Here is a 24586-nt window from a genome sequence, read left to right as displayed (position 1 = left end):
GTATTCAATACTTTATTCTGTGTTCGATTGTGCATAAAAACACCATCAACAGATAGCAAGATAGATTATTAAATACTGAACACTCATCAATGTGATTCTCAAATATAAGAATACTATATCCTTAGGGTTGTTGATTGTTCTAGTAAGTGTAAGGACACAAAGTCTTAATTCGAGAATTTGAGAGATACCATTGAGAGCTTGGTCCCTCTAATCAAGCACAAGTGGTCATAGATGTAGAAATATGTATGCAAGGTAAAAAGGAAGTGAAAGCTACTTATGGGCATATATACAAGACCACATGTTGTTTACATGCAATGAGCAATGTACTCAAGAACGCTAGAAAATTTGATTGGATCAAAACAGCCATAGTGGATGCTAATGAGGTGCAGATGTTCATACACAACCATCACATGTAATGTCCCCTTTTAGGGTTTAACTCAATTTGCCCTAAAATACAAAAATGAGGTATGGATTATATTTGGAAATGTGATTTGCTTACTTAACGTCTTGATTTAGAACCTACAATCAAATTAGTTATCAAAAGATAAAAACATAATCCAACAAGTTACAAATAGAACTCTATTCATCATCCTAATAATCATAAGTACATGTGGGTTTCCTTTGAGGCTTTACCCAATGACTCATCCATGCTATGAAACCCATGGGAAATCATACAAGGTGCCTTGAGCCTATCCATACAAGGCGGCTTTACCCAATTTAGTCCTGAGACAGCCATTCGGAATTAAAGTGAGAACTAGAATATAAAGTTTACCCAACTGACGACATTTTATTATTAATATAGATTTTAAAAATAGTTCAAAGGATAGAACTTATCTTCCCAATTAATGCCATCATCTCTCTTCCTCTATATTTGCATGTATCTTCCTTGTCAATTCTTCATACAAAATGCTTTATAAATGACCATCTTGCAATGCTCTGTGCAAACTGATGCACCCCCTTCTGGACTATTCCTTTTAGATATGCATAAACTTCTTTCAAATAGTGATACATTGTTGTCCCTGATCTGAAGTTATGTTCTTGCAACAATAACTAATGTTATTGTTGCTGATATATCTGTAGAAGCCTGCAACAATGCGGTGCCCTCTCTGATTTAGATCTTATTCTATATGCCACCAATTATTGGCTCTTGGTCAATTGCTCAAGTAGAGCGATCCAGAAGAATAAGGAATAAGACTCCTTCCATGCCTCCTAATGATCGCTCCCCTCTATTCCCCTCCTTTTAACATGCAAGTAAGGGGCATGATGTGAGAAGGTGTATCTCCACAATCTTGCAAGCAAACTAAATTAGTTATATATACTAATTCGCACCTCCCCTTTTCTACCGACAAGGTCATTAGTTAATGAATTGTCTTTAAGTAATCATCAGTCCTATTTAAGTGATGGAATTAATAACAAGGATCGTTGCCTTGTATATTTATTTATTGATCTTCCTAATACGATCGCATCTCATGGTATCGTTGACCCTTAATGACTGTCAACTTAATATATATATCTGATAGTGGTAATCGCTACTCTTCCATAACGTTAATTTGTTTGCTTCTTCAATAATTCGAATCTTCATCACTGTCATCAATCGATGCATTCACATAATGAATTTCTGTCATCAATTTGATTTCCTATTTGATCACATACCCCATAGCAAAAGGAATTATCAATATGTCTGAAAGTGATTGATTGGATTCTTGCCAACCTTAATCTGGAATGTGAAGTTTTGTGTTGAGAGGACCATGGCTAATATCCTTTGGTTGCTGTAGAAGAGTCAATGTTATTAATCATTAGTGGTTAATAATATAGTTGTTTGACGATGGTTTGTATACCTTACGGCGTCCTCAAAACTGACAGCCTCTGCCATCGTTGTTTCCTTCTTTATAGTATCGATACTAATATTCATGGTGTTCTTTTTCTCCTGAAGATCGCTGCATTCTCCTGTCTCTTCTGCTACTTCCAGTGCCGCCAAAAATGAACTCCCCGTCCATGAGCCAAATATGGATAAGAGTTATAAACAAACCATCTTCCATCTTTGCTACGTAGCTTCCCTTGTCTCTTATATACATGTATGCAAAGGCAGACAAGCATGTCAGATTTAGTCTGCCACTATTTGCTTATTTACTAATTATTTAATAGTAATTGGTATTAAATGCAAATTAATATTTTATTTAATAACTTATTATTATAGAGATAAATGTTATTCATTATTCAATAATATATTTTTATATTTTAATTGTATTATTATTTATTATTAAATTTTATTTTAGAGCGGTATTATCATGTTTTGATTATTTAGATGGGGACATCACAGTCATTCCCACTCCTTTTGTTGGTCAAGGTATTATTGGAGAGATTGACGTGAGGGTACAAAAGGAGAATAATTTCATCTGTTAAAGCAGCGATCTGCCATAAAGGGCAGGGGCATGACATCCTACTACGTTGGCCCTCTTTCAATCTTTTCTGAGAAAAAAGAGATCCTCAATCCATTTGAGACCTAATTTGCGATCTTCTTCATTTTATTGGGAAGGATACTTTAGTTGCAAAAGCTCTTGCGCCTAATGATTATGGCACAAGAGTGGATAGGTAGACAAGCACCAAAACAAATTAGGGGAAGAAGAAGAATGTGGCCTTCAGTAATACATTTTGGTCAATTGTGAATTACATAACAACCATTTTATCCCTTGTTTTTACGGTTACCTGATATGAGTATTCTAAAAGTCCCAACCTTAAATTAGATCTATGAGTGCATATATAGCATGCTTGGCCAAATGAAGGTCACGACTCATTTGAGAGATCCCACCCTACAATTCTACCATGTGTAAATTCAACTAATCATTCAACAGAAAAGCTATAAGTTGACACCCCTTTAGACATGGCAGCCTATGCAGTGCATGCAAAATGGTTTGTATGGATATTACTGGTCCAGTAGAGTTGTTCACTGTGATGACAGGAGGTCAACAAGGGCTCCAGGAAGGCCCTCAAGGAAAAGGTAAGATATGGAGGATGTTGATATTATCAGAGTTGGGTGGGTCCAAAATGCCAAACACATTTGGCATCCATATTTTTATGTATGTTTCTGATTCTTCTGTTGCTAAGGATGACTGTTCTATAAATAGCTTTGTCTAGTCCCAACTTACCCCTACAAAAGCAAAGAAGCTTGCTGTTCTACAAACTGCATTGCATCTCATTCATGCAAGACAAATGAGGGTAAGAAAATCCCAGCAACATGGTATGATGTAGATCCTAAGGAATTGAGGCAAATAGATGAGGAAACAAATATGCGTAGACAGGAATAGTTGGAGAGCCATTACTAGAGCCAGTAAGTAGTTCTAGTGATGAGGATCCAAACAGGACATTTCCATCTGATGATGACTCAAATTAATGAGTTCAATGCTCAATGAAGCTAAGAGTTTCTCATTTGGGCATTAAGCTTTTGATTCTTAGTTTGTAACTTTGTAAATGTTACTTTGTAATTTTTCACTTGAACTTCATGAACCAACTAAATGAATATCAAACCTCTATTGGATCAGTGGATTGTCATTGCAAATTCAGCTCTTTGTATCTAAGCTAAGTTACTGGTCCTGGTACTGGTTGGGATTTGGGTTTCAAGCCCATGAGTTCAGTTCACAGGTTTGGTTCGTAAGTTCCAACAAAAAAATTTAGGGGTTAGATTTGTTTTGGGTTATTCCATGCAAAAAATATAAAAATGAGAAATATATACATATTTGCAGTAGTAATTAAGTTCAAGAATCATCAAAATTAAAAAAATTAGAAAGTCAATTTGTCAAACTCAAATGTCATGATATATATTAAAATTAAAACATAAAGATGTCAAGTGTCAACAATCAAACATCACTAATAAGGCATCAACATCACATGGGTCTTCAAAAATATCACCATCACTATCTATATTAGATGATGTAGATACTGTTGTATTAGAAGAGCCACAAACAGTGCCACTAGCACTGGCAATAGAACTCTCATGCTTGCTAACTAGCTCATCTTCAACATCAAGTGCAGCAAGGTGGAAAATGGAAGCATCTAAGTCAGTATGCTCTAGCTCGATATCCCACTTGTTTGTATCCCCTTCCTTGTAGCCCCTTTGTTTGTGTGAAGAAGACACAATTTGGAATGCACATACACTAAAGCCTCTACCATTTTTTAGCATTTGGAATGCACATACACTAAAGCCTCTACCATTTTTTAGCATAGTCGATTGTTACTAAGTGGATGGAGTATGCACTCCAAGTCCTCTTAGATGCAAATGAACTAACAACATATTAACACAAAATTTGAGAGTTGAGTGTTATTGAATTTAAAAATTTAAATTAAACATGAAACTTAAAAGACAAAAGAATATTTTTTATAAAACTTACAACAAAATTCTGATTGCAAGAGATTGTAGGTGTGTAAATGATTGGCCATGGAAGTCCCACCGACTATGAGCCTTGACCTTAAACTTGTCATGAAGAGCATCAATACTAAAGTCATTGGAGCATACAAAATCTATGAACTCAATCCTAACTGCATCCCTCATGTCAAGATCAATGAAGAGTCTATGAAGTACTAACGTATACCCTTGGCTGACTTCAACATCTCTATAACAGGCAATCCTTGTTGACATAGAAAGGATCTTAACACTATAATATTTGCAACTCAATGCAAAGGCAAGAAAATGTAGTGGGGTGGTTATTGTATTCCATCTTGTTGTGACGTTTTCACACATTGCCCCATTGCAAATGGGGAACCCCCTACTTTTTAGGCCCTTTTGGTCTTTTGGCTTTGTTTTTTAGGTCTTTTCGCAGCAGTCTCGTCAGTCTCTCCGCTTTGCGGATGTTCGGGGGTCAGTTAGAGTTGATCTGCTTCTCTGTCGAGCGAGTTCTATGAATTCTAGGGCCTGTTTTGTCCCCTTTTAGGGTTTCTGCCTTCTGTCCTAGATTTTAGGGGTTTTTGTTAGGGTTTTGGGAAAACTGAACATACAATTTCTAAGGCAAGGAAGAAATCCAGGATGAATTGAACATCATCCGAATTTGAAAATGATGGTAGATTTGGATTCGTAGGAGAATTCTCTCTCTCCTGGACTTGAAACCCTAATTTGTGGAAAATTTCTAAAAAATAGGAGATGGTGAAAAATCATTAAAAATCTCCTCCAAAGCAAGGAAGTTTGAAAAACTTCAAGAAAATTCTTCATGGATCAAATTCTTCTCTCCCGAAGTTTTCTCTCTCCAAGGTTTTCTTGCCACGCTGAATTAATGAAGCATCTCTTTGCATGCAGTCGTCACATTTATGGCATTATGGCAGATTCCTTTTGCATGCAACCATCACGTTCAGGAGATGATGGTGCATTTATGGCATCATGGGCGATTTTGGCATGAGGGTACATTCATTGCATAGTGGGCACCTTTTGAATGTAGTGGTTGATTAATGCTTTATGGGTGCCATTTTTGGTAGGATTGTAATTAATTGTATATGGGCTTTATGGGGTATTTATTGTTGATTCCCACCTTGTTGCATCTTGAGTGGAGAATCTTTTGGGCAAACACTAATTAGGGTTTTGCATATAGCCACGGCTTGAAGCCTATATAAAGGGGTGACCCCCCTCATTTGTACAGAGAGGGAGACTTGTATGAAATTGTTGCGATAAATTTTGAGATAATAACAGTGAAACATTGTTCTTTGATGGTGTCCACTTAAATTATTTTTTCAAAGCTTGCATGGTTTCACCTTCCTCACTTAGATTAGAAATAGTAAAGCGCTTTGATTTCAATGGAGAATGTAATGGTGTCTGATGAATTTCCATGGTTCATACTTTTTGCATCTTGCTGATTGTAAGTTGTAGTGTAAAGTTAGTCTGAGCCCCCTATATTTGTGCTAAGTTCGATTGTGGATAGTCGTTTGGATTGCACCGTTTTTGGGTATTCAAATGTACTTTCTCAATTTAAAAATCCTCTAGAATCCCCAGAAGATTGCACCGGTTCTTGCGGAGTTGTAGTTGATCTTGGCGAAGCAGAGCTTGGTTTATTTGGAATTTGTCCACCAAAGCACTATTCATTGTTATCACTGACCTTAGGAGTAGATTTAGATCCTTCTAAACCCTTTCCCTTTTACTTTCAGTTCATTTTAGTCCGTTCGAAGCAGCAGCATCATAGAATTGTCATATCCGATGATGGAGTTCAGCCACAACAAAGAAGTGAAAGAATGATGCAAACGTAAGGCCCCTTGGATTATCAGCAAACACATCAGCCAACTGAGTCACGTCCGTAGCATAAAGGAACCTTGGAGTCGATTGTCTGATCTTCCTGCAATCTTAGCACACAATCGCACTTTGATCAAGAGAGAGTGAAGTGACCATTAGGCAACTTTATTCTGTGTTCGACGTAGTCATAAAAAACACATCAACACATCTCTCTTCAATAATTTTGTGTAGCTCTTTGAAAAGAATTCTTTAAGATCTTGCTCATTCTCATTTATAATGCTCTTCATCTTCTCAATCATTGAGTCGATGCCATCACATATCTCTCCCAAACAAGACCTATCCATGTTGGTATAACAAATCATACTCAATACGTGCTCAAAGAAACTAAAAACTAAGGAGATATTCAACACGATCCCACCAAACATTATCTAGGATCATCTACTTGGTATTTGTTGCCCTTGTAGTGCTAGATTTCCTCCACATGGACCAATTTTGGCTGATGACCATGTTAGAAAGTATCTCTTAAACCTTTGAAACTAAAGAGATATTGAACACAATCCCACCAAATGTTATCTAGGATCATCTACTTAATATTTGTATTCTATCCATCTATCTATCTATCTAACTGTTTGGCTATCTGTCTGTCATCTATCTGTTTGTCCTCTGTCTCTCTATCTATCTAACTATTTGCCTGCCTGTATGTATGTATCTATCTGTCTATCTGCCTATAAACTGTCTTTTTGTCTATCTATCTATCTATCTATCCATCTATCTATTTGTCTGTCTGTCTGTCTGTCTTTTGTCTATCTATCTATTCATCTCTCTACTATCTATTTGTCTTCTATTGTTTGATGGCAGTCTATCTGTTAGTCACTCAGTCTGTCTGTCTGTCTAAGTAAATAAAATTGATCAAAACTAGCCATGTACATAAAAACTAAAATGCAACTGACATATATTTTGAAGAAAAATAACTTTTAAGTAAATACAATAAATAAAATAACTCAGGTAAATAAAAAACAGTTCTTCCAATAAAAATAAAGTAACAATGTAACTAAAATAGAATAATTCTGAAGTGAATAAAATAGTTTTTAATTGACATTTCTCAAGATTTTCAAGATAGATATAAATGAAATAAAATAAATCTTAAGCTATGTTACCAAATTGGTAGAGAATCGGGCAAATTTTGGGTACAAAATGTCCCATAATCGGATTCTGAAATGATGTGCATGTGGATTCAGACAGGGTTTGTAATTTCCCCATCAAATCCTAGCAATTGCATATGTGAAGTGGCATTTTCATGATGAATCCAAATGAGATGAAGGGTTTTCATGACAATTCCAACAATGAAAAAAAAATTGACACATTTTGTTTGTTTGAACCCTAAACGATAATCAATTTTTGATGTGTTATACTTCTGGCATAACAAATTCAAACTATTATGAAATTCTCCAACACATCATGTAGTTAGTCTTGGTTCTATTTTCCTTTTGGGAACCACTGAAATAAATCTTGCACAATGAGAGGTTTGGGAGGATTCATCACATTATCCTGTGGTAGGTATCATTTTATTTACACTGCATGATTAAATAAGGTATTATTAAGGATTTCCCATAATAAGGTGATGAGCATTTTTATCATGTAATGACACTCTCTCTTTAAACATGTGATGAGGCACTCACTTTTACAATTATTTTATTTTATTTACATTGCTTATTTTATTTTTATTTGAAGAGCTATTTTTATTTACTTAACAGTTATTTATTTTACAACTATTTACGAATTAATTTTGTAATCACCTTACCTACTTTATTTTTATTTGCTCAAGAGATATTTTATTTTATTTTATTTAGTTAAAGGTTTTTTATGGTTATATTTTTTTTTAAGTATATATCAATTGTGTTTCATTTTTTGGTTTTGAAGTACAAAATCACAACATGGCACTTTGTGCCTCACTGCCACTATAGAACCTCCATGTAATAATCATTGGAAATGGGCAATGTCAATGAATCACAATAAGGTTATGATATTCTTCTAATTTATCTACATCATTTGATGTTAATGATGATGATGATGTTGGTCTTAATAAAGACCCATTAATTATTCAAATTGTACTATTTTAATCATAGTTGAAAAACTTGGACTCACCACGGACTTGGCAGCCCAAAAATTGGACTCGGACTCATACTCGGACTCGGCAAAAAAGAAAACTGTAGTTTCGCAAAAAAACAAAAAGAAATTAATGCATTTAGAGAACATAAGAGCCATAATTGAAACATTACACATGCCATATGATCTCCAAACACTCAATATTTGAAATTTCATCATTCATACTCATAGTTTCAAACTTTAAAATGTATAACAGCAGCATAAGTTTAAAAAAGTTTACAAAATTACATATAATGATATGTCTAAATGTGAAAAACAGCAAACTAAACAACAATAACAAGTGAAAAAAATAAGGAAAGTGATAAAAAACATGTTTAACTGTCACTAGGCATTCTCAGCAAATGGCGAGAGTCCTTCATCAAGACTCGGGAGTCCCGCCATACTAAGGAGTCTTTGGCTTTGACTCTCCTGGACTCGGCTCACGAGTCCGTGGCAAGTCGACTCCGCCCGCCAACGGACTCACGAGTCTTGGCGAGTCCATGGCAAGTCTTCCAACTATGATTTAATCATAGTTCACAAACTTGGACTCAAAGAGCACCCGGCAAGACAAAAAGAAATTTGACTTGGCAAAACCTCAAAATAACTCAACAACTTAAAAAACGCTTAAATTTTTATAAGAACTAAATTTTATGCAAAATACAGCAACAAATGTATCAAATGAGTTTGGTGGGAGCTAGGAAGTAGTACCCCCGACAAGGTTTGAGGGTAGTGCCCATTGCACGTTCCATTGCATGGTACAAGACGGGATCAAGGGATGGAGCCTTGCCAACAAGCCCAAATGAAGACCTTTAAAACCAAACAAACCTTCATTGTGCACATTATTTTCATAGTTTTTTAAAAGGCAAAAAAACGCTTCTAAAGCAAAAACACAACATTTTTGGAGTGTTTAATCTACATTTTTTTTCCAAATTGCTAGTATAGTGTGAGTTGGCCCATCAAACTCACCAAGTACGAAGTGAGTACTCACCCAAAAACTCAACAAGTTTTGTCAAAAAATTGCCAAGAAACTCAACAAGTTAAAGTCAGAAAAAAACGCAAGCGAAAAATTTTGGCAATCATTTTTGACAATTCATTGAGTCTATAAACTATGATTTTGTATTGAACAATGAATATCCATCATGATTTTCAAATTTGACAAATTGATATGGAATTATTAAATTGTATTTTAAATTTGTAATATTTATGGTAGTTTTATTTAGCGTATGCATGATACATAATATTCATGTTTTTTTATCGTAAATATGTATATTTTATGATTTTTATATGTTTTTTTTGTACGAATGTGCCCAGATCATAACCAACCCCAAAACACTTGTCATACCAGCATACTATACCCACATACACATACCTGTACCTGATACTGATTTGGCAACGTACATCTTAATAAAAATAGCTCTTGAATTAAAAATTAAAAAAAGAATGTAAATAAAATAAAAATATTCTTTAATAGTTCTTAAGTAAATAAAATAACTCTTAAGTAAATAAAAACAGCTCTTTAAGAAACAATATCAAGAAAATAAAATTATTGTAAAATAGTTGTAAAGTAAAAAAAAAACGCTTTAGTAAATAAAATAAATCAAGACTAATATATCTCGGCATTCTTTAGATAGATGTGTTTACTAGTGTATTACAGCTTACCATTTATTAATCAATGGATTACAACCTTCATAGAACCATTATCATATTAAGTATTAGGGTATAAGAATTCCATTTTATTAATATTGTATTAAAAAAATTAGAATATGCAGACATGTTAACTTTTAAATGTTATAGCAAAATGCTAAGTTATAAAAGACGTGATATTTCCACAGTCCATGACATAAATTGTGAAAAGTTTTTGTATACAACTATGTATAGCTTTTCTTACATTGGTGTTTTGGATCACGATTTGTGATCCATCATTAGGAAGAGAATGAAAATAAAGTAAAATTGCATAGCAAGTTCCTTACAAATAGAGAAAATGGGGAGGCATGGAGTAAAGGGTTCTAAGGGAGGACCTAGGGTCAAAGAAACGCAAGTACATAAAGAAAAAGAAAACAAATTCAAGAAAATAATGCATGGAGATAACCACCTAGAGCGAAGGAGGGGAGCCAAATCCTTTGGAATCTTGCTACTCATTCAAATAAAAATATTGATAATTAAAAATTAATTATAAAAAATAAATAAAAATAATATTTATTATAAAATCTTTTAAAAAGCAGAATCAAAAGCTCCCTTGATGGCTCAACTAGCATTAGTTATTGAAGTGAATGATCTGCATATGGCTATTGATGGTGAATGAACTGAGGAAAAAACTGGCTCCGATCCAACAAATGCTACAGGTGCTAGTAGCTGGATCAACCAAATTGACAGATTTTTATCATAAAACTTCATAAGACATCATGCTAGTAAAAAATGTTAATACAAATAGCAATTTATACATATTAAATCCAAAATTATATTTATAACTTAAAATCTTAATCAATACATAAAGAAAATATGCTATTACACAGGTTTGTACCCACGGAGAACACTCCATGAGTTACATTTGAGCAGTCACGATGGACTATTGACTACTAGATCACCCAATATTGAAGACATGAATGGCTTAGATTGCCTTGTGGAAGAATAAATTACTATTCATTGTAGGGAAGCCTGACAAAGAAACCAAGAATGTTGAAAACTTCTCTTGCTGTTACAGATAAATAGACTAGAGTTGATAAACTCCGCCTCATTCACAACATTTCCCTACCATCCCATGCACAGTAACAGCCACACAACACAACAAATTGCAAGGAGATGGAACGCACATGGATAAAAAAATAAAAACCTTTGAAAGTTAAAAATAAGTTGTATGAATTCGTACAGCTGAATTTCAATTTAGAGGAGAATTAAAACGTTTTTTTGTGTTTCTGGTAGAATGAAACACTGAATTTAATTAAGGATGCAAGGTCTTCACTCTAGGTTAAAGATGCACTCTAGAGTGCTTTTAATTAGCTTCTAGAAAAATATAAAAACCGGTCAAAAAAAATAAAAAATAAAATATAACACCAGTAATAAGATGCTTATATAATTAGTATCTCTTCCAAATTCTAAGAAATCTTTTAATTTCAGAGTGATCTCTTTCCTTTACTTTGTCCTTGACAATTTCTATATTTTTTGAGTGCTTCACTACTGTCTCTAAAACCTAACTCGCAGCAGACAATTCCAAGTGATATATATCATATTCAATTCTTAAAACTTCTGTGAGTTAATTTACAACAGCATAACAAGTGTGAAACGATAAAAAAAGATATATATCCTGCACAAATATTAATCTTTTCAATGTAGCTGACCACAGTTTATTGATTACAATAACTAACCTTAAGAAAATGTACTGCTTTTACTTGAATAAGATCAACCCTTATGTCTGCTTGTTGATTTATATAACGTTGAATTATGGTATCAATAAGCCTTGGACATTTCGTGACAGCACCAACTGCAGGGGGGGAATGTCTTGCAAGAGAAATGACAACAGATAGTAAAGATTCTTCTGCTGCAGCTAGCTGATCCACCTGCAGTATGTTGAAGTGTCAAGTAATGTGTTGCACTAAAGAAACAGCAACATAAAGAGGCAGTAATAATAGTAGATACCAGAAATCAAAATCTGTAAATGTCAGGTATAAACCATTTCTCCATGACTACAATTTTGGTTTCTTATTAGACCCCAAAAACTATTCCAACAAAAGTTACTACAATGCAAAGACAATGATACAGTAACTAAAAAAGTTAGGAATAAATTGGGATTAGGAGGATAAAATCATAAATACAATATAAGAATCATGTATTTTTAGAATCTTTTATTCAGATATAAACGCTACCTTGAGGACTATAGATCTGTCTTAATCTAACTTGCAACACCTGTGTATAGATTTGCTACATAACAATGCAAAAAATGCCAAAAAGATCAGGCACGTTCCCTTAATCCTCCTTCGCTAATTTCACAGACAGAATCATGTTTGAAGAAAACACACACACTTATACTGAGAGTGGGGGTGAATCAGTATATGACAATTTTCACTTATTTAAACTTTAGCAATCACAAAGCATTAATCAAACACATCCACACAAGTAAGATGTAACAATAGTCAACACAAGATTTACGTTGAAACACTCATGGGAGAAAACCACAGAAAAATATTGCATTTATATATATCTTCTTACAAGCTTTGTATTTACCAACCCATAGGAGACACCAATCCCCTTATCACTGTACTCCAATCCAGTAAGAGACTCCAATCTCTTTCACAATAAGGCTCCAACCTTTGATCACTTTACAACAGAATATGAAGGAGGGAAAACGTCTTCAAATCACCACAAACAACTTTCATACAACTTGCACAAATTCGCCCTCAAGTGAGATTAATTTAATCTCATAAATCTGCTCACATACGTAGCATAGATCTGCTGTAATAACTTCTTATTTCTGCTCTCCATACACACAAAAATATGCTTGAATACAATTCACAAATCTGCTCACATATGCTTCATAAATCTTCTTTAGTCTGCTGTTATATCTTCTTCACACAAAACTGCAGTTATAAGTTTTCTGGTGTGCTTATGATTTAACTTTCTTTCAACACCCACTACACACTTCTCACAAATCAGTAAATTCTTTATATATGTGCCATGAATCACCTTGAACAGTCTTCTAAAAATCAGCCTTCAATCATTTCAAAATCTACTATATCTCTGCCTTAAATGTCTGCTCCAAATCAGTTTGTAGATCTGCACTAATTCAGCTTATATGTCTCTGCTCTAATACTGCTACAGATCATTTTTATATCTGCTCAGTCTTGATCTGTTCATGAAGTCTGATTTTAATTGCTCAAATCTGCTGTTATATTTGACGTGTCTTTTTCTTCACATTCCATAAACTCAATTTACATCTTTATACAAGGCTGCTTGAGTTTGTAGGATATATCTATTATTCTCCACTTACTTCTCTTTTGAATAATCCCTTTTTATTTCTCACATATCTCTCTTCAATTCTCTTATTTTAACCTCACAACTCTATTATCAATTTATATCTCTGATGCCTCTTTGAAAAGAGACAACTTGTGATTAACAGTTTCTCTGCCAATTAATTATAAGACTAAAATTATAAATAAATGTAATTATTATTAATTTTAATAAATTGAGCCCCTGGGCCGACATGATGTTCCTTTATTTTTATTATTAGTTTTCCAATAAGTCGCCATGTAGACGATCTGGGCTTAGGCGGATTATTTTGAAAATAAAGCTTTTTTGTTTAGACCAACCTGGTAGAGGCGAGCCTGTATAGGAAAGTGTCTTAGCATTGAACATGCATGCTTGGTTGAATCGTGAAATGCCTTTGAGCACGACCGGTCTACCGGGATGTCCATCTCAGAGGCCCTGCAAAGTAGGATGAGACCCCTACCCTTGCACACAGTCTTTCTGAGAAGCCAAGTCAATTCACTGACCTCGGTCCATTCAACCATTGCAGGTTATCATTTTCGAAGGGAGGCAGGAGTACTTGTAAAGGAAGTCGCATTCATCCTTCTAGCGCTGGAGACAGAGCCTATCATACTGTTTTGGTTGTGCAAATCACTGGAGGATAAACACCTCAGTCACTATACCTGGTGCACCCCAGGAGTCAGAATTGATTGCCAGACAGCCTCCGTCATTACCAGGTGCCCAGACCTGATGCATGCATCAGATCAGCCTTTCACACAAGATTAAAGATGTGTGGTTACATCTCTGAGTCTGTCCGTGTTCCCTGAGCCATAATCTGACGGCATGGATTGGTAGTGAATGTCGAAATGAGTTGCATTGAGAGCACCACTTCCAGGGTGCTGCATCACAACTGTTTTTCAACAGTCTAGAGAGACTTCCATCAGAAAAGAGGGGTGTGGATCACTAGTGAACATTGAGGTTGTGTAAGTGCCTGTGTTTTGCTGTCAACTACATGTGCAGCCACAGATATAAATTGAGTTTCCAGATCTGAAAGGTTTGAGGGATAGCATATTATGTGTTTATAACTGCAATCACTAAATCATGTCATCTGTATGAATGTATTCCATGTTTCCTATATCAAATTGCACTGGGAGATTGTGGTTATGAACTGACTAATCAAAAGTGTAATGGGTTTGGATGTGATATTCTGAATCTGGGAAATATATCTGACCAGCAGCATGAGAAAAAGAGCATGGGGGGGCGGGGGAGGGTAAAGAAGAAGAGCATCCTCAGGAGTTCATGAAGGAAATCAGATATTCCACAGAGGAAATGGTCCAACTATTGAAAGGATTGGACCAACAGCTGAGCAACGGTAGGCCTATTCATAACAAAGAAGATAGGGAGTTGTTCAATGGACAGAAAGCCTCAGCCTTAGCCAACACACAAGGACCTTCAGAGCTAAATTTTAAGACAAGGATACAACAGTCAACATGGAGGAAGAACAATCTGAGACTGAAGAGGATGTATCAAGATTTTATGATGCTTATTATGCCTTAAGCCCTGCCATACATGTAGATCTGTCTTTCAGGGGCTACTTTGAAATGAAGAAAGAAACAGGGCATGGGAGGAAGGGGTATCAAGGAAGGAAGGATATTCAACACCAGTTGGGAAAGGTTACCATCTCAACCTTTGATGGATTTGAAGGCTCATCAGCAAGGGCCGGGTTGCAGAAATTAGACACATTATTCTCATTAAATCCAATATTTGAAGAAGCAATCAAATTTGCCACTTTGCATCCAGAAGGGATAGTTCATGAATGGTGGTACCATGGCATGATAACTCAAGGACATGATTCAATAACTTCATTTGAAGACTTCCGCCAAAGGGACGGGATCCAGAAATTCACTTCAGGGAACTTGACTAGCTGAAGTAAGAAGGTAGAGTGAACTTTGTAGCAGAATTCCAAAAACTTGCAGTAATGGTTCCTAATGTAACTAAAAGAAGACTCATAGTGTTATTTGTAGAAGGCTTGGCTGAACCTCTCAAAGGTTCAGTAAGGGCATTTGAACCACATACATTGCAAGAAGCCATCACGAGAGCCCTTAATCTAAAGGATTCAATGACCAAGGACAGATTTTATTCCAAGAAAACAGCACCTCTTATTCTACCCAAGAGACCTTTTTAGAAGAATGTAACATGTCCCAAGGCATCACTCTCCAAGCCAAGAAGAAGTATCCAAGAATGAGCTATGAAGGAGGAAGTTATGTTTTACATGCCATGAGCCTTGGCAGCCAGGGCATAGGTGTCTGGATAAAGAGCAAATACATTACATAGAGGTAGTTTCTGATGAAGATACAGAAAGTGATGAGGCTAAACTTGGAAAAGTGGTAGAAGAGGTGGAGCCTCTACACCAAGGGGTAGGTCATCCAAGAGGTACACTTGCAGCACTATCAGGAGCACCATGATATTGCCTTCCATCTTAGAGGGATCTTGAAGGGACAAAAGGTAACAATCCTTATTGATAGTGGGCCTACTTATAATTACATTGATGAAGAAGTGGTGAACAGGCTGGGATTGAAGATTGAGGATATTGAGGGGTTTGATGTAAAAGTTGCAAGTGGAACAATACTTCCATGTACTAAGAAGGCTCCTCAAATGGAATTGACGATGGGGGAGTATAAATTGAGATGACTTTTATGTAATCAACATGGATATATAAGTGGTTCTAGGAGTTCAATGGTTGTACTTAATTGATAAGTATGAACAAAGCTATCAAACCATGGAGTTATTTCAACACAAAGGAAAGAAGATAGTCTTACATTGTCTATCTAATAAGGGGCCTATGGAAGTTTTAGCTAAGAGGAGAGAGTTTTTCACAAGGATCAAGTAGCGTAGGCAGCTAAATGTTTTATTACTGACACAGGTCCATCAAAGGATAGGGGACCCTATGATGTGGAGATCCAGTCTGTTTTGGACAAGCATAGTAAGGCATCTGAAGACATTCCTCCTAGACTACCACCAGATAGGAGTTTTCCACATATAATTGAGCTTGAGGAAGGAACAAAACCACTCATAATCACTCCATATTTTCATCCAAGGATGTATAAGGAGGAAATTGAAAAGGCAGTCAAGAAACATTTTGATATCGAGCATATAAGGCCTAGCTCCAACCCTTTTGCATCATCCATAGTGCTAGTCGAGAAGAAAGATGGGACCATGAGGATGTATATCGACTATAGAGCACTCAATAAAAGGACAATCAAGAATCACTACCACATACCAAGGATTGATGAGTTAATTGATGAGCTTCATGGAGCAAGGTACTTTTCCAAGATTGATTTGCGTTCAAGTTATCACCAAAACAAGCTAAGAGATCAGAATGTGCACAAAACAGCATTTAGGTGTCATTATGGACATTATGAGTATTTGGTAATGCCATTTGGTCTAATCGATGCACCAACAACTTTTCAATCATGCATGAACCAAGTATTTATTCCACAATTAAGGAAATTTGTTTTGGTCTTCTTTGATGGCATTCTAATCTATAGTAAGACTTGGGAAGTCATTTGAAACACCTAAATAAGGTGTTGGGCAGACTTGAACAGCATTCTTTTTATGCCAAAGTCTCCAAGTGTAAGTTTGGGTTGACTGAAATTTTGTACTTGACATTCAAAATTAGTACACAAGGGATTAGTGTGGAAGAGGAGAAGATCAAAGCAATTCAATATTGGCCTAGATCAAGTAATTTGACTTAGTTGAGAGGATTTGTATGTCTATGCAGCTACTATAGAAGGAATGTGAAGGGATTCTCACAACTTTCTGCCCCTTCAACAAATTTAATAAAAAAGGGGGCATTTCATGGAGCCCAACAAGCTTTTGACAAACTCAAAGAGGTAAGGAGCTCATACCTGGTTTTGGCAATTCCAGATTTTTCACTTCCTTTTGTCTTTTAGAAAGTGATGCTTGAGGGGAGGGTATAAGGGTTGTTTTGATGCAAAATAAACCCATAGTGAATGAGAGCAGAAAACTCAAGGAGCCTAAGCAGAATTTCTCAATTTATGACAAAGAAATGCTGGCCATAATGCATGCATTAGCTAAATTCTGACAATACTTCGTTTGTGGGAAGTTTGTAGTTAAAACAGATCATTATAGTCTGAGACTCTAAAGTGCTTCCCTAACCAAAGAGATTTGAATGATAGACAATAGAAATGTGTAAGTAAAATTCAAGCTTATGATTTTGATATTGAATATGTAAAGGGGAATAACAATGTGGTGGCTGAAACACACTCTAAGAAGCCTCATCTTCATTCTACAACTGATACATCTGTTGATTGGAAGGATTTGATCAAAGCTGAGTATCCTAAGGATCCATTTGCTAATGACCTTTTGGAAGGCAAAGAGCAAGATGATAGAGACTCTGTGTATATCATAATGAATCCAAGATGAAGGAAAAGATTTTGAGGGCATGTCATCACACCACTTTTTGGTCATCTGGGCTTTTCAAGACATACAAACAAGGGAGCATTTTCCATGCAAATGACATAAAAAAGACATGCTCCAGCATGTAAGAGAATATATGGAATGTCAACAAAACAAGGTAGAGCATATTTCCTAACCATATTATTGCAACCTTTACCCATTCCAAATAAGAAATGGGAGAGCATATCAATGGATTTCATCACAGGGCTGCCAAAGGTTCAAGGTAAGGACCATTTGTATGTAGTGCTTGATAGACTTCCAAATTATGACCACTTTCATGCCATATCATCGGAATTTAAGGCTGCCCAAGTGGCAGACTATTTTTTAGAGAACTTTAAGACTTCACAGTTTGCCAAAAACTATTGTATTGACAGGAACAGCAAGTTTCTTAGTTTGTTTTGGCAAGAGCTCTTTCATTTGACAGGTACCTGTTGTGACCATATCACACATCGCTCCATCAAAATGGGGACCCCTCTTTTTGGTTTTTTTGCTTTTTGTCTAGTCTTGCCTCTCTTTGCTTTCAGGATGAAATGAGTGAGTTTATGGGGTTAGCATAGATCGGATAAGGCTAAGTTAGGAGTCATCATTGCTCAGAAGTTTATCTTTTAGGTCATGTCCCTCCGAAGGTCTCAGAGCGAATTTCTTATTGAGGTGTTCTTAGAAGGTGGAATTGATGTTGCTTTCAAGTTGATGGAGTAGTAAGTTTCGAGTCATGTCTTGGTAAAGGTCATAAGGTAAGTTGTTAAATCTTGTCATTTAGGTCCTGTCCCTAGAGAGGTCGGAGAGCGAATTTTGCCTATCTTGATCCTGGCCCTCAAGAGGACATTGAGCGAACTATGTTTTGAAACTTGTCCTTGGGCTGGTTATGGAGCGATTTGAGCTTGTCTTTGGTGAGGTCAGTGAGAGAAGTTCATCTTTTGGTCTTGTCCTCACAAAGGACATAAAGCGAAATAGGATTTAGGTCTTGTCCCTCAAGAGGACGATGAGCGAGCTTGATTCATGTTCTTATCCTGATCTTTGAGCGAATATAGGATTTAGGTCCTGTCCCTCCGAAGGTCTAAGAGCAAATTCATACTTTCAAACCTTGTCCTCAGGCTGGTCCAAGAGCAAAAATTTCATTTAGGGCCTGTCCTTTGAAAGGACATAGAGCGAAAATGTGATATAGGGCCTGTCCTTAGGCCGGTCTCAGAGCAAACCATATTTTGAAGGCTGTCCTTCCAAAGGACATTGGGCGAGCAGGTTTATAGTCTTAACCTTGTCCCTAGGCTAGCTATTGAGCGAAATTTGGAAAAGAACATAGACCGAGTCTACATTTTAAACATTTTTAAACTATCCTTAGGCCGATCACAAAGCAAAATTGATTATAGGTCTTGTCCTCATGAAGGACATAAAGCAAAATACGTCTTTTAGGTCTTGTCCCTCGGGAGGACACAGAGCGAAATGTGTTATTTGTCCTACCCTTAAGGCAGTCATGGAGTGGATTCATTTGATTATAGGACCTGTCCTTGGAGAGGACATAGAGAGAATTGATAAGAATGCATTTTTCAAGAGGCTGACCAAAGCGAGTTTATAGGTCCTGTCCTTCAAGGGGACCATGAGCGAATTTTGGATTTAGGACCTGTCCCTAGGTTGGTCAAGAAGCGAACTGATTGCTTTAGATCTTGATTGATCAAGTCCAAATGATGCAATTTAATCTTGGTCTTGTTCTTAGCAAAAGCGAATTGTTTATAGGGCCTGTCCCTAAGGCAGTCATAGAGCGAAATGCACATTAAGAGTCTCGCCTTCATCAAGGATAATCAACGAATAAGATATAGGTCCTGTCCTTTAAGAGGACCAAGAGCGAACAACATATAGGGCATGTCCTTGAAGAGGACATAAAGCGCAATCAAGACTTAATCAAAATGCATGACCCTTGATCAAGTTCCTAACCAAAATCGCATGATACAAAGGTTTGGGCGATAAAATTATTTTTAAAATTTCGATTTTCAATGAAGGAAACTTGAAATAAAAGTCGGCCATCATGAAAGATTAATTCATATTCATTTGTTTTTACTAAGTTGGCCTAATTGTTTCAAAGGGTATATCGCATATATAAGGACATTATCAAGATCATTTTAAAATCAATCAAAACATTTGTCTTCTATTATCAGCGATTTTTTATCAGCAGATTGAGCGAACTTCTCTAGCAGTCAGCAAACTTCGAATTCAAGACAGCGAAATAAGTCATCAGCAAAACGAATTTGTCAAGGAAGACACAGCAACAAAGTCGAAGTTTAACAAATTGAAGGAAGGAGTTCATCATTTATCCAACAAGGAGGACTGTCATATAGCGAATTCATCCTTAATCAGTCCAGATTTATCTTTAGCTATCAAGATTGCATTCATTAGTTAGTGTTAGTCCTTGGTTCACATTCATCAAATCACAGGTAAGGACTGCATTTTGAAATCAAAATTAAGATCTGATTAAGAGCAAGAACTCGGAATTCATTCAAAGATAGGGTGCATGTCAGCAATTGATTCTATATTTTAGATGCAAGTTTCAATTCGTATTCAAGTAAGATAAACCTCAATGTATTAATCAAAATACTAACTTGATCGCCTCTTATAGGTAAATCATGGTAGCACCTAAGGCAAGTGGATCATCATCAAGGCAAGCTCTTACCAAAGAAGACCAAAAGGGTGATGATTTGGAGACCAAGATTACATCTCGATGGAGCAACATTGGAGACACAAACCTTGGCAATTTCGACGTGAAGAAGTTTCGTGAGGCACCATACATCGGCAAACCATCACCTATAGCCAAGAGGGTAATAGAGAGCGGCATCATCAACGCAGCCGGTTTTCCTCCTGTAGTTTGATGTCATGAATTGATGATCGAGTGTTCCAAGCATTATGATTCACACTCAAGGACGATCGTGGCAGAGGATGGAACTGTTCTTGCCTACCTATCAGAGAGAGCCATAAGTGAATCCTTCCATCTACCAGAACATAGAGAAATGATCTATAGGAGTCTAGAAGGAGCCAAGTCAATTTATGAAGATGATCCTGACACATGCCTATCAGTCATCAACAAGGACTGGTTGCAAAAGAGTAGACCTTGCCTTAACAAGATTCCCAATGGGCCACATCGCATGGATTTTCAAGAAGAATTCAGAGATTTGATCACTTTGCTTGGTCGAGTTGTAGGAGCTCCTCAAGCCTTTTGCTTTGACAAGTGGATGTTCTTTTTCATTCAAATCATTATTCAAGGAAGGGGAATGATTAATTGGGAAAGGATCATTAGTAATTGCCTAGATGTGCAGTTGAGAAGGTTGATTCCAACTAAGTCATTTCACATGAGCTCATATATCATATATTCTTTAGCAAGGAGCTATGAATATGCAAGGCTACCACATAGAGGCCGAGTTGGAAGAGGGCCCGGAGAGATGAGGGTTTGTGATTCTTATGAGATATTGCATCATCCACCTAAACAACATTATAGATTGGTCAATGATACTTTCACGATGCATATCACCAGGAACTTACAAGGAGGAATTCATCAAAGGTTGTCTCAAGATGCACAAGACCTAATCAAGCAATATGGGGCATGGTTTATTTAGTTTCCCAAGTTCACCTATAAAAGGATCCAAGGATGTCCTTCTCCTCCCCTTATGTTGCCACGATATCCTATGGATAGAATAGTATTTCTTGAGGTGACAAGGCAATTGTTAGCATGTACTAAATCCTTAAGGTACAAACATGGAGTTGTCATCACTAATTCCATTTCACTTGGAAATTCAATAGAAGTTTGTCCTTCACTTCAAGCAGCTGAAAGTGTCGAGCCAGAACTATCTCTCTCTTCTAGAGAAAATTTTGATCCCCATGGTAATGTTAAAGAGATGGATGGAAGGAAGTATGGGCATGTGTCTCAAGTAGAAGACTTTTGAATGAATGCGCAAGATGATTCTGAGATAAGAAAGAAGATGCACTCTCGGATGCCTCTTGACCTAACCCGAAAATGCAAGATATATGGAGTAGCTGACCAAGCACAAGATAGTGGTCGATACATCCAATCTACCTATGAGAAAGCCGACAAAGGAATAAAGATCAATTGGGATGAACAGGAAGTCATAGATTTGAGGGAATTGATGGATCCTGTTTTAGCTTGCACACGAAGATGGGTAGATATTCAACATCAAAAGCTGAAGGAGCCAGATGCGACCATGACTTTCAACTTAGAGACAAGGATGGAAGAAGAGGAAAGGGTAAGTGTGAGTGAAAATACTTCACACTCAAAAGGATCAAAGAGAAAGAATGAACAAGGAAAGAAGGAAACTTCCAAGAAGAAGCAAAAGACAAATCTTGATCAAACTCCCAGCGTTTCTTCTAGACATGAGAAAGAAGATCAAGGTGAAGATCAAAGAAGAAATGAAGATGTAGTCCAGGAAGTAGATGAATCAATAGAGTCAACAATACAGAATGACAAGAATGACAAGCGAGAACAAAGAAGAATGTCTCAAGATTCATCACACCCAGCCTTTCATATTCAGATTTGTGATGATGAAGAACAAGAGGATAATAATGAAGTAACCTCTCCTCCTAGAAATGAACCTCCACCTGAAGAAGTACAAGTAAGAGAAGGAAGATCCTCCATTCCCGAATGGCTTAAGGAAAGGCTTACCAAAGAAGTGATAGAAGAAGAACAACAACAAGCATTTGATTTAGATAGTCTTTTAAATGGATCTCAAGAGGTCATTGAGAAAAGGAAAGCTCCAAAAATGTCTAAGATAATAAGGGATGATACAGGTTCCAGAAGGATAGAGATTGCCACTCCCACTGCAGATAAGTATGAAGATGAGATCTTGGTAGAGGAATATGATTTGGAGACATTCGAGTTGGGTCCACTCACTTCCCAGCAAGCCATGGAGGAAGCCACTGAATCTGTAAAAGCAGTAAATGAGAAGCTAAAAGCCGAAATAGAAAAGAACAAAAGATTGGAGAAAGAGGTACATGCATGGAGGAGCTATATTCGGCAGTTTCAACAGCCTTTGAGACATCAAAGTTTGGCAACCACACCACCTCCTTTGCTTTCTATCGAGTCAGTTGATCACATGGAGAAAATGAGAAATTCAGCACAACTTCTAGAGGCTTGGATCAACAAATCTTTCACAACGGCTAATGAGTTTGTAAGGAATATGATGAAAATACTTGAAAGAGCCATTCGAGTTCTTGAGATAATTCATAGTTTCATGATGACAGTTGATGCCTTTGTCCATACTAAGGATGTCACCAATCCTGTTTTGCAAACAATAAGGAAGGCACCTAGACAGGTGCTGGCACAAGAAGGGATAATTAGGAAGGAATCAACTCCTAATCTTTTACAGTGGTCAACCTTGCTTCAAATAAAGAAACTCCTTTTTGAAGATGTGAGTAATAGATGTAACCAAGTGGAAGATACCGTCCATCCTATTCATGATAAGATCATTGAGGTAATGTGTATCATTCTTGACAAAAGAATGGAAATTGAAGTAGATGTGGACATTCAAGAATTAGAAAAAAGGATAAAGGTTATCTTTCAAGGAGAAGATGGACCGATCACAGAAAAACAGTTGGATCTTATGCATACTACTATGTTTCATATTGATAAAACAAAAGAACTTGAGCATGGATGGGAGGTCTCACTTCTTACAGCCTTTGATGAGGTGATTCACCTAGAGGAGCGTATGAAGAATCTACTTGAGATTCCTATTTCTGAAATTGAGAGCATGACATCCAGATTCATCGAATATGCCAGGAAGGAGAAAGAGAAAGGAAATAAAATTCTAAAAGAAAGTTTGTTATGATTTCATTTGGCATGTCACGTTCCTATTGGAGGATGCTTCCTTAATTTCCATGCCAGCATGTGTTATTCTCTCATTGGTTGATTCATGGTAATGATTATCCAAATAGGGTTTTCATTTATTGCAAACCCTAATTAGGGTTTAGGTGGCAAAATCTTGACCCTTGATCTTCATTCGATCTCGGCCTTTCATTGTATTTGGAAGCTCTATATAAGCTCCACTCATTTCATTTGTAAAGGTTAATAAGGAGAACAAGAATAAGAGCAATTAATAGTTAACAATTGATAGTAATAGTGAATAGTGAGAGAGCAATAATAGCAAGAGTTAGACTTGAAAAATTGTTGTTATTTGGTCATTGGATTAATGAAACATGAAGTTATGGTGTTATACTCAATCCTTGCAGCTCATTACATGGTTCTTCTATCTTCTTAAGCTAATCTTTTGATGATAATTTTCGTATTAGATTTCATGGTGGAATGTTGTATTTGATACATTGTGAAGCTCGTTATCCATACCACTAGCTTTCTTGCTGATTGTAAGCGAGCCTTGTGTGGTCAACTGGAGCATTTTAAAGTGTTTAAATTCGATCATCGTTTAACCCTTGATATGCATTCAATTGATGGTGTCTATGGTTGATAGTGATTTGAAAACCTTAAAACATCCCTAGAAGATTGCATTAGTTCTAGCAAAGTTGTTCATGTATGGCAATGCTATAACTAGTTGAGTTTCACTTATATTGTTTCTTCATCCATTCATGCTAGAATAGTTTAAGATTCCCTCTAAACCCTCACCTTTTGCCTTTTTTTTGAAGATCATTTAGTAGTATTAGGGAAAACCCTTATTGCATACCATCTGCTAATCAATTGTTGAGTCTTTTCGAATCATAAATGCCCTTTGATGAAACAGTAATTACAACGACCAACTAGGCTTATCCACACGTAGAGATCCTACGTTCGGAAACTTGGAGTCTTTCTTGGAGTAA

The 24586-nt window shown here is 36.4% G+C and overlaps 1 protein-coding gene across 3 annotated transcripts in view; it reads right to left on the bottom strand.

The window, feature by feature from the left end:
• LOC131034768 (transcriptional elongation regulator MINIYO) overlaps window positions 1-24586 on the bottom strand; it is a 148808-nt gene that overhangs the window by 35562 nt on the left and 88660 nt on the right. For all 3 annotated transcript variants that reach the window (XM_057966353.2, XM_057966372.2, XM_057966383.2), the window contains exon 7: window positions 11713-11904. In XM_057966353.2, coding sequence (XP_057822336.2) covers window positions 11713-11904 — 192 coding nt within the window. The remainder of the gene's footprint in view (window positions 1-11712; window positions 11905-24586) is intronic.

This window comes from Cryptomeria japonica, chromosome 5 (genome assembly GCF_030272615.1).
Source record: "Cryptomeria japonica chromosome 5, Sugi_1.0, whole genome shotgun sequence".
Taxonomy (NCBI): Eukaryota; Viridiplantae; Streptophyta; class Pinopsida; order Cupressales; family Cupressaceae; genus Cryptomeria; species Cryptomeria japonica.
This window is presented reverse-complemented; position numbering and strand designations above follow the sequence as displayed.